At 36.9% G+C, this 12,126-nt stretch overlaps 1 protein-coding gene across 9 annotated transcripts in view; it reads right to left on the bottom strand.

Moving 5' to 3' along the window:
* Positions 1-12,126, bottom strand: part of Tab3 (TGF-beta activated kinase 1/MAP3K7 binding protein 3) — a 65,150-nt gene that overhangs the window by 25,743 nt on the left and 27,281 nt on the right. For 8 of the 9 annotated variants that reach the window (XM_013507713.1, XM_013507712.1, XM_005410491.2 and 5 more), the window contains one exon: positions 1,432-1,622. In XM_013507713.1, the coding sequence (XP_013363167.1) occupies positions 1,432-1,533 (102 nt within the window). In that variant the 5' untranslated portion in view covers positions 1,534-1,622. Of the gene's footprint in view, positions 1-1,431; positions 1,626-12,126 lie in introns of all 9 variants that reach the window. The other variant, XM_005410493.2, reaches the window with a different exon arrangement.

Genomic DNA, 12,126 nt, shown 5'->3' with positions numbered 1-12,126 from the left:
CAAACTATGATTTAGTAGTTTGTGTTTTAATGCGAACAAAGAAACTATCCAGAGCCAATAGGCGGTAAACCTTTATACCAATGTACTCTACTAATCTCAGGGGATGAAAACAGTGAAAGGCAGAACCATGTAGGTATCAACACATGTTCACAGGGCTGAATTTAAAGTTCCTTTCCTTCAGTCTAATTAAGTGGCCATGAAAAAAGCAGTTAATCAAAAGGCAAATAAAATAGGGTCAGAGCTACGTGGAGCTCTAGGTTAAGTGAGGAAAGTGATTGCTAGGAAGTGGTTTCAATTGGAGGACTCACTCCTGCTTGGTTTCACTCTAGTGAGTAATACCTGTGTTCCTCTACAGACCAAAATGGGGCTAAAGAATGGTGAATCAGATTGGGAAAAGTGTAAGTAAGCTATAACACAAATACCACTAGACCTAGTAGAGGGCTTGCAAACAAAGGGAGTACTTCTGTTAGCACCATTGTTCTGTAAGTCTTTATTTGTGATTAAACTTCCCAACATGTACGTCTAGGTTATATCAGCGCTCCCCAAAGTCAACCCAAACAGGGAAGTGCCATCATCCAAAGCACACTAAGATCCTGGGAAAGCTGACACAAAATGTATCAGAGGGAGGAGTGGGCCTGTGTCTGCGGCTCCTTGGATAGGAAGACATATTCTTGCTCTCAGGTCAGAGATTTATTTCAGCATAAAAAGACAAAGGGAATATGTTGAACTAAAGAAAGTAGGTTTACACTTAAAATTAATTATTAGTAAGGATTTAAGCAACCAGAGAAACTGTAAAAAAAAAAAAAAGGAGTAAATTATCTAGACTTTTAAAATAGGCTCAAAAGTGTAACTCCTACAGAAGTTAACATAATGTTTAGATTCAAAATTCGGCTTGAGGGGCTGGGGATACAGGTCAGCAGCAGAGTTCTTGCCTAGTATCAGGAGGCCCTGGGTTCAAGCCTCAACACGCCAAAGATGAAAACAAACCAAAACCAACTTCAACTCCAAGGATTTGGAGATTGATGACAAGCTCCCGCAAAAAAACCCAAATTCAGAAAGTGGTATACAAGGAAAATATTTTGATTTTGCTACATGTCAGTGCCTTTTCTAAATAGCAGCGATTCTCGACAGAGATTTTTGCCTCATATAGGACTTAGGCAACATCTTTTTTGCGGGGAGGGTCACAATGATGGAGATGCTCCTGGTATATTACAGGTAGAGGCCAGAAAAATTGCCAAACATCTTAGCATTCACAGGGCAGACCCCAATCACAATGAATTATCCAGCCCAAAACATCAACAGTGCCAAGGCTGAGAAATCCTGCTGTGAATATATCCCACACATTTGAAAATGTAATTGAGTTTTAGTCACCACAACATAAAAACTCTAAGAAGAAAACTGTAATACCTCCATCAATGACAGGAAATTTACCTGTAACATGCACTGAGACACCACACCCTCTGGAATTTCAGGGAAACGTTGTCGGAGATCATGGAGAACCTGAATATCAAGCTGCGGGCTGCTTTGCGCCATGCCAGAGCAAATGGTGGTCAAGTTTCTCTTAGGAAATGGATGTTAACTGGCCTTCCAAAAGTAATGATCTTCCAATACCATAGACATTTCTACTTAAAAAAAAAAAGTATGGTTACACCTAATTACATATTTTACTTTATTCATACAGATATTATCAACATATTCAAATCAAGAAACTTAAAATAAGTATACCTAATTACAAGGTTAAAACGACAAATTCAACTTGGCCAAAGATTCTTCTGATATAATATATGAATGACTGGCTTCAAAAGAAAGCCAAAACTTTTCAGTTTCATTCTAATGCCAGAAAAAAATTAGCAGATTAAAAGTAGACAGCATAATTATTGAGCAACTGTATTGTTCTAGCCTTGAGAAATCCTACTTATGCATAATTACTCATGCTTTTTCTAGGGCAGTGGTAGAAAACCTACAGCACACGCGCTGCAGCAGGCATGTAGAGCCTTCTCTGTTTGCATGCAAACCAAGTCACCCCAGCAGCTGAGCATCAGATAACAGTTATTCTTTCTAAACTAAAACCTCAGTCTTCAGGTTTAACTGCAGTGTTGGCACTTTGCAATAAGTAAGTGGGTTTGGGGTTACAGTTTAGGCACTCAGTCTCTAAAAGGTTCGCCATCATGCCCTAGGGCTACCACACCACTCCTCTAAAGCACAGTTATCACTCTGATGTCAGGAATAACAAAATAAAGAACTAAGGACTTGACAGTAACACCACAAAGCCTACTTGTCCTATCTGCCTTACAGTCTCCCTATACTTTGCAGCCAAAAGGTTTGAATTTAAAGTCTAAGGAAACAAACTGTCTAAATGAAACAACTAGGCAAACAAAAACAGAAATGTACAATCTTAGTTTTCAAAAATAATGTGGGGGGGGGGCTCATGATTAGCCATACTTGCCTCGGGCTTTCAGTTAGGCTTTGCTTTCACCTAGTTCTGGTGCCACTGGCACAAGCACTAAGATGGCAGGACTTGGGGGTACAAGTTGAGTAGACAATACTGACCCTCATTCTCCCTGGCACTACTCAAGTACCTGCATAAAGAGGCAACTGCTGAAAGAACAATGCATCAAAAATCAAGTGCCAGCATCAAGACTCATTTAACCAATCCATTTCTTAATCTGTATTTGTACTTTTATAGTTGAAAAATAAGTAGTGAGTACCATGCAACCTCCTAATATTCCTGCTGTGCTCATTCACCAAATGGTCAAATACTTTAACAACTAGAAAATAAGCATCTACCTCTTCATAGGACACATGGAAACCATACCTGTATGATATATGTCTAAACCACACATAGGACAGGCTTGCTCCACACCAAATCTTCTATTTCTTGCAAACAAGGCTTAAAAAGTTTAAATCATGTCATTCATTACTTACTGCAACTTAGAGAACTACACAGAATATTTAAAAAATAAAATGTTTGAGATGAATATTGAATTTTTCTTGTTTATAGTTTAGTTGATAATTAACTGCTTAACACCTGACACTACTGATCACTCCTTACTTTTTGCAATGTTGCTGCTTTTTTTAGCCACTGACATCACACTGTGACTAGCTTTCTTCATACCTTTTCAGTCATTTTAATGTTGGCTTTCCCCTAGCATTTGTCCTATACCTCTTCCTCATCTCATTCTACATGCTTCTGCCCAGAATCATGGCCAGTACTAAGGTTTCAATAGCATTTACAGACCAGTAATTACAAAATTAATTTCTTAAGCATTATGCTCTCTGAGATTCCACACACACAGAGCCAACTGTCTAATGCACAGCACCATGGGGATATGTCCAAAGATATAAGTCAGTATGTCCCAAAAGAAATGCACCTCACAACAACCCTTAAGTGTTTTCTGTTCCTTCCATGAATATTACCCTAATTCACTTAGTTAACAAAATTAAAAACTAAGGTGTCATCCTTGACTTTTAAGTCTCATAAAACCAGCTAAACAGTATGAAATCAAGTAGGCCATAGTTTGCACTTTGGTTCTGTCATTTATTAATATCAAGGAAAGATATCCAATCTGCACACCTCAGAAGCTTCAGCTGAAAGATGGAAGCAGTAGGGTTATAATGAAATTTAAATGGCAAACAATAAATCAGGAAGCACTAATTACTAGTATGCAGGACACGTGTGAACAGTGTGCTCACAAACATTTATAGCACCAACCTCCTACTATTCCTACCTCTGGTCTTTGCCTCTACACCATAGTCAAAGTACTTTTTAAAGATGCAAATCTGGTCACATTCCCTTTCACTCTATAATCCAACCAAACAGAACCATGAATGGTCCTGTGCACAGGTGTCCTGTGCTGCTTTCTCTCATGGGATTAACCCTTGCTTGCACATCTGCCAGAGATTCTTTCTTTCCTCCCACCACCCTGCCTCTCCAAGTCCTACCGATCTTGTATATGTCAGTTGTGGTGGCATCACCTCTCGGGAAGCTCCCAATTACATCCCCCCATCCACTGTGCCATGCCTACACTGGCTTGAGAGTCTTCCACTATGCTGCCACCATGTGCTATGCTTATGCTTCCAGGGGCATTGAATATAACAGACTGAAATGACCTTTGTACTTGAAGCTCTCTAACATAAAACTTGAGCTTCCTGTGGAATGTGTTGTTACATCAGAGTGTGAAGAAGTACTCAAAAAGTAATGGGAGCAAGTAATAAGGACAAAGGTCAGTTTGAAGAGGCTTCCAATGGCTAAACCTATGACATTTGAACACTAAAATAATAAAAGACAGTAATGAACTATAAGTCTACAGCAAAAGAAGAATCCGTAAGTCCATACCAATGATATACACAGGCATAAATGGAGGAGAAGAGAGGATCCTTGCCTAGAGAAGAATCCAAAGGGTTAACATGTGAGGAGTGTTACAGCTGGAAAAATCATTTTGTAGCTGTCACAGACTGCTTCAAGTAGGTATCACCAATAGATGCCAAATTGTGGGGAAATTTAGATGAAGAGTAGGATATATGCATGGTCTTACAAGTATGTCTCTCAAGCTTATTAGCTTCAGAAGAAAAAAACTAACTATAGTCTAGTGGATTAACTGCACACCATCTGGCCTGGGTGATCAAAATGAACATTAACGAGGGCTATACGTACAGTATTTACCTGCAGATGTGATACCATGAAGACACATTGCTTTACAGTATTCCAGTCAGGAAAATATAACCTGAAACTACTCAAAGAAACAGACACACCCAAAATGAAAAATATTCTATTTTTAAAAGGTGGGGAGAAAACCAAAAAATGTCAATGTCATAAAAGACAAAGGCTAGAAAAACATCTCATGTTAAAAGACAGCCATGTACTAATGGGGGAATGTTATAAAAGAAATTAATGCATCAACTGACAAAACTGAAATGTGGATGGTACATGGTAAGTATTCTATCAGTGTTAAATGTATTTCATTTAATAAGTTTACTGATTGACAATGGTGCTACGGTTGCAAACAAGAATATTCCTCATTTTAAGAATTAAATGAAGTTTTTAGGGGTAAAAGACATGTAACTTACTCTCAAATAGGTTAGGAAAATATAGATATGCATCTTACATATGTAAACGTGTCTTATGTATGGATCTTATACATGTATCTTATGTATCTATACATATGTGCACACAGAGAAGGAACAAACTACAAAGCAAACAGAGAAAAATGTTAGCAATAGGTGAATCTGGGTCAAAGGTATACTGTGTTCTTTGAACTACTGTTATTTTTGTAATTTCTTTACATTTGAAATTATTTCCAAATTAAAAGCGTGTAGCTCTATTTACACATTCCTGGTGGTTCAGAGTCACCTGGCAATGACATGTACGAACTATGGCCTGGTCGTGAATATGTTAAAGGTCTATGCCTCATCCAGTACTGTATTTCCAGAACTCAGACCAATGTCTGGTCAAGTATTTGTTAAAAAATGAGACATACCTGGTAGAACATTACTCACACTCAAAGAAAAAAATACAGATGAACATTTTAGATGAATATTACCCCCTACTTCCCTACCTCTGTAAATATTGGAGGAGCAGAGCTCACCTATGCAGGACAATCTGTAAATGTTTAGGGCAAAAATAAATAAATAAACAAACAAATAAATAAATAAAAGGTTTAGGGTACAAAATCAATGGGCACATTTTCCCACTTTATCCCTTTCGAAATATTCCAAATCTGATATGCTAAGAGATTTTTCTTAAAATTTGTATTGGTACATGTTTGCAGTGTGTACTATCACAGGGCGCTGGCACATGTCCTAACACATCTGAATTCTTCTGTCATCCCGACCCTTGCCCTCCCCGCATACTCCCTCCATCTCTTAGTCCTCTTCCCATTTGCAAAAGCTCTGTCTCCATTTTTTCCAGTTCTTACTTTCTCATCTCCTTTCTCTCCATTTTCTTCCACTTCCCAAATGAAAACGATCTCCCAATTCCTATTATCTTTTATTTTGCTCTTGATTTATATTTTAGATTTTTCATGTAAGAGAAACCATGCAATACTTAAGCTTATATGCTTGATGTATTTCACTTAATATGATCTCAAGATGTACCCACTTACTTAAGAATAACTTTCCCAAAAGAATTAAACACATCATATTACAGTGAAACATGCATGCTTATAGCAACACAATTCATAATAGCTAAACCTTGGAAACAGCCATTACATCCATCAACAGATGAATGGAAAAAGAAAATGTGGTAGTTATACACAATGAGATACTACTCTGCCATAAAGAAGGATGAACTTGATATGCTAAGAAATTCTGCTAGATTCTGGCTTTCACTTACAGTGTAAATTATTTCATGGCCCTTGGTATTCATCTAACTTTATTCTGAAACAAGAGTTGAACTATCCATCTTTTTCATCAAAACATTACCTGCCATTATCCATCTTTTTCATTAAAACAAACATTACCTGTCATTTTCAAGGTAAGGCAATCTATAAATCTGCACTAGTTATAGAACTCCTAGGTAGGTAAATAAACTTGCCCAACACTGATGCTCTTAAGCAGTACTATCTAATAAAAATAGAAAGCAAGATATTATATATGTGTGTGTATATATATATATATATATATATATATATATGGTTTTAAATGTTCTAATGATGACATTAAAGAAGTAAAAAACAGAACTAATTTTGAACATATTTAACCCAGTATATAAAAATACTGTTTTAGTATGTAATCAATACAAAAATCTGTACCTGGGTGTGGCGGTGCCCTCCTTTAATCCTAGCCCTCTAGGAGACTGAGGCAGAAAGTCTGCAAGTTCAGGCCCACTCTGGAGAAACTTGTAACTTACCAAAACCCTTTGTCAAAATAAAAAAGGACCTCAGGATGTAGCTCTGTGTAAAACATCTGGGGTCTACCCAAAGTACTGCCAAAAAAAAAATAATCACTGCTATCTTCTATTATTTTTTAAACCTATATCCTTGAAATAAGTCTGTATTTTATACTTACAGCATATCTCAATTCAGGCTTGCCACATTTCCAGGGCTCAGTAGCCACTTGTGATGAATGGCTACTTTACTGGATAGTACAGCTTTAAAATTTTAGCATCTTTGTTTAAATAACAGGCTAAGACTACAGATTCCTTAACTGAATGCAGGTAGCGCATTTCCAACCCAGAAATCCAAAATTCAAAGTATCTGAAAACCTGAAACTATTTCAATGTCATGATGACACTCAAAAGTTTCACATTTTGGGACATTTTGTATTTAGGATTTTATAATTAGGAATGCTCAAACAATAAAGTCTATGCAAACATTCAAAGATCTGTAAAACTCTGAGCCTTGAAATACTTCTGGTCCCAAACATTCTGGTAAGACACGCGATCTGTATCTCCTTCAAGAGTATACAAGTGACTAGACACAGAGCCTAGAACAGACTAGGTATTCAACACATACTAGGTGAAATGAAGAAAGAAGGAATCTAATTTAATGGTAAGAATGACTTTAATCAAATCTGCCTGTATTCACAAAGATGGTAAGAGCTTTTCTACCAGGAAACAACCTCAGTATATTTGAAGGGCTGGCAACATTTGTCATATCTCATGGCAACTTCACCAAAACTTCAATAAAGAGCTTCTGAAGCATCCAAAGGTTTAACTTGAGATTTCCTGGTAGGTCCAAAAAGAGGCTTTATTTTTTCATTTCCCAACCCTAATTCCAAGTGTTTAAAATACAAGGACAATACGGTTGTCTTTTTACGAGAAAGAAGAAAAGAAAACAGAACCAATAAGAACTGACAGGTTTCAGGTGTCAGGAGCATAGGCTCCATATACTGCAGAGCTCTCTGGAGCTGCCAGCACTTGGCTAGGTTTGTTAGCTTTCAGGACAAGGTTAGTATTAATTTTATCATTATTATTACCTACCATTTGCTAAACAACTCTACCCTCAAAGATAGCTACAATAATTGCCATTTTACAAGAAAATAAACTCAAGAGAATGAGCATATGGCAGAATCATGATTCCAATCCAAGCCTGCCTTCTTCAAAGTGTGATCATTCTACTATGTCACTGGCAGGTATCAAGGACACATTCTCAATGAGGAACACATTTCTTTCACTGCCTAGGAAAAAAAGACAGTAAACCCTCACTGGTTTATTATCCAAACAGGAAGTTATAAATATGTGAGGAGCTGGAAGGCTGAGAAGGGAGAAAAGAATTCTTGCACAAGTAAGTTCACTGTTCTGGGTTGCACAAGAGGTAATGCCAGAGGGAAGAAGTTGTCTTTTTTTAATATTTAAAAAATACTTTGCCTTTGAAAGTATATATTAAAGAAACTTTCAAATCAAAGCCAACAACTTGCGTACTCACTAAAATGGCTCTCTTCTGAAAAAATAGACTGACTTTTCTCAAGAATCTGAACTGATAAAAGTATATTCATCTCAAGGATTATGTATATAATCTTAACAGTAGTTGGAACTTTCTCAGTATATAAGCACAAACTGACATGGAAAATCACTTACTATTTCACAGTACAATATAATACTCAAACTTCTTAGAGATTACCTGTTATACTACTTTTTAAAAAAGTGATTTCTCTTTTGCTCAGTAAGAGATTGTTTACAAACAGAAAATATTCCAGCCAATAAATTAAAACCCATAGGACATAACATGGGTTACAACAATCCATCCCATACTTTTCTACTGTAAATTTGTACTTTAACATAATAGTCACTGGCTGTGCCTTTCAGTAGCTGCACCTGGGTATACAGGAAGAAGTCATGTTAACCCACTTGGTATGATGAATGGCAAGGTGTGTACATGTGCGAAAATGTAATGCTCTGTCTAACAGGTTTTGCTTATTTACCTGAGCATCACAGGTGGTAAAATATACCCACACCATTCTTCTGTAAACATGTATTTTACCATAAATGGAATGTGGATGTGACTCACAGCAGCTACACCTTGGAAAAGCAGAAACCCATTTGTGCACTCACCCACTTGGCAGACAAACAGCAAGGTGTGTTACAAGAGATTCGAAGCAGCAACAGGTGAGTTTTACCCATGAAATGCTCATTGCTAAATTTCTACGTATTCAGGATTTATTTTCTCAAAAGTTTTCTTTTGATTTTTTCTGGTAGAAGTAACCCAGTTCAGTACAATGGCACATGAAAAACCAGATCTGCAAGTTTCAGAGGAAGCTGAAAAGTGACTCAACAGATCATGCATACATGATGAAGATGACAACGGCTTTGATGTTGGCCATCAGAGTCAAAGTTCCTGTGACAGTGAAATGGAGCAAGAATCAACTGGTACAGACACAGGGAATGCAGAGCTCCTTACTTCAGATGAAGAAAACAGCACTATGAGTACACACTTGACTAGTAGAAATGGTACAAAATGGTCACAGAATCAAATGGAATAATCCAATGTTAAAACTAGGTCTGAAAATATAGTGAGGATCTTGGCAGGGGTGAAACCTGTTGGAAGAAATGCCAGCACTGGCACTCAACATTGGAACTTGTTTGTAATAGACTGAACACTACAAGATGTCAAATATATGAATGTTGAAATACAAGTAAAATATTCTGTATGCACCAACAGCCACACTCAAAAATACATTTATTGTGACACCTCACTAGCTGAACTGAAAGCATTTATAGGTCTGCTGTGCTTAGCAGGGCTCTCTCATGGTCACTGCAGGAATGTAAAGGACTGAAGGAAGAGCAATGGGTGTCGGCTTGAGGTTTACAGAATGACACTGAGGAGACTTGGTTTCCTTTAAAATTGCCTGAGGTTTGATGACAAAACCACCCAAGAAAGAAAAAATAACTGATAATCTGGCTGCTAGACACTCATAGTTTGAGAGATTTGTGGGTAATTATCAAGCAATTCGTACACCATCTGAATACATGATTACTGATGAGCATTTTGCAGCATTTCATGGTCACTGTAGCTTTAGGTAGTATATTCCCAAAAAACCTTCAAAATATGACATAAAGATGTATGCCCTTATAGATGCAAAAACTTATGCTTTCAATTTAGAAATTTATTCTGGAGCTTGGCCATCAGGTCCTTATTTGAATAGTAACAAACCAAATGATGTTGTGAACAGAGTCATTGCTCCTATCTCCCAAAATAATCGGAATGTAATATTCAACAATTGCTTTACCAGTTTCTAGTTGATGTTACACTGGTAACAGCACAAACTGACCAGTGTAGGAACTGTACCCAGGAGCAAAGCAGAGATTTGAAATGAAATGTTGCAATTTCAAAACAGAGAATTTTACAGTATAATCTTTGGGTTTCAGAAAGATGTAACATTGGGGTTGTATATGGCAAAAACCAAAAATAAAAACAAACTGGTACTGCTGATGTCAATGTTGCACCATGATGGAAATATTGACAGGGAAACCTTGACAAAACAGAAGCCTGAGATGGAAACTCTCTACAACAAAACCAAAGGCGGAGGAGATGTTGTTGATGAGTTATGCAGTAATTACGATGTCACTTGAAACACAAAGCATTGGCCAATGATTGTGTTTTACTTGATCCTAAACATGTGCAGTATACACAGTTTGATAGTTCACAAAGAAAATAACAAGCGCAAAACATCACGGAGAAATTTTCTTAGAGGACTGGAACTGGAACTCGTAAGAGATGGTTTACAGCAGAGAAAAGAACAAAATGTTTCTGCCCAGGGAACTATGCAAAACCAATTGTGGACTACTCTGGTGAGCTGACAGGTGAACAGGTAGGCACAGCATTCCAAAGATCTACTATGACCACAGGAAAATCAAAAAGATGGCAACTGTGCCCTACAGGAAAACAACCCGTAAGTGCTATCAGTGTAAGTGATACTTGTATATGGGACATGCAGTTTTCATATATGAAGCCTGCCTTGAGTTGAAGCAAAGATTATTTCTGTGGTGGACTTTTGTTTGTATTTGCATTGTAGTTCACATAAGTCTTTTTATTTCTGATGTTATCTTCTAGGTTTTGTAAGTAAACAGCCAATGTGAAAATATTTTTGTCTATGCTAACTACTCATTACATACTTGATATTTTATTTTATTAATATCTCATTTTCCTGCTAAGTGCACACTGTACAAATTAGTACGAAGCTCCTGACAAAACAGAAAGAGAGGTGCCAAGAATGACCTGCAACATAGGAAAGGAAAGCTAAACATACGTCCTGTCAGTGTAAGTGAGATGTGCATGGAGCATGCAGTTGTCAGGTATAAAGATTGCCTTGGGTGTGATAACTGAAGCAAAGATTATTTTTTGTAGAGTTCTATTGGTATTTTCATCGTAGTTCATATAGGAATTCATTTCTGGTGTTATCTTTTAGGTTTTGTAACAAGTACACAGCTGATAGGAAAATGTTGATGTTTACTCTAAATGCACGTACATATGAAGAATACTTTATTGATATTTTACATTCCTGTTAACTGCACACTGTATAGTATAAGAACCTCCTGACAAAACAGCAAGATGTCAAGTATGTCCTACTAAAAGGCCAGGAAAGCAAAACACATGTGCCTTAGGTGTGATAATTTTTTTTTTTTTGGTATCGGGAATCGAACTCATGACCTCAGGCTTGCCAGGCAAACGCTTATGCCACTGAGCTACATCCCCGGTCCAGGTATGATAATTGAAGTAAAGATTTTTTTAAGAATTCTACTGGTATTTTCACTGTAGTTCATATAGAAATTTGTTCTTTTAGACTATGTACATCAAAACCAATCAATGTTAAACATTTTGCTGCTTTTTTATAATATTTTCCTGTCAAGTGCTCATTGTTTTATATAATAAAACTCATTAATTTTATAATTCATCAATAGAAATATTCTAAAGAGTAAATGTGGGTAGTATACTCCCACAATAATGTGCCTTATGCCAAAATTGGTGTTATGGGCCATGTCAGCTTCCTTTAAAAAATTTTATAGTACTGTATATTTGTTTTAGGTCCAGAGAAAGCAACTAAAATGAAAACACTGCTATTTAGTATCTTATCATATTACAGCTTTGGCACATGAACTGGGGGATTCTCAGTGTTGAACCTTTACTACCTGTCAGCTTTGGGGGGGATTCCTAATTTATTTTAAAGAGAATAAAAAATAATTAAATAACA

The sequence above is a fragment of the Chinchilla lanigera genome, unplaced genomic scaffold (assembly GCF_000276665.1).
Source record: "Chinchilla lanigera isolate Chin_1 unplaced genomic scaffold, ChiLan1.0 scaffold00134, whole genome shotgun sequence".
NCBI classification, from domain to species: domain Eukaryota; kingdom Metazoa; phylum Chordata; class Mammalia; order Rodentia; family Chinchillidae; genus Chinchilla; species Chinchilla lanigera.
The sequence above is the reverse complement of the archived record's forward strand: the minus strand, read 5'-3'. Positions and strand labels throughout refer to the sequence as shown.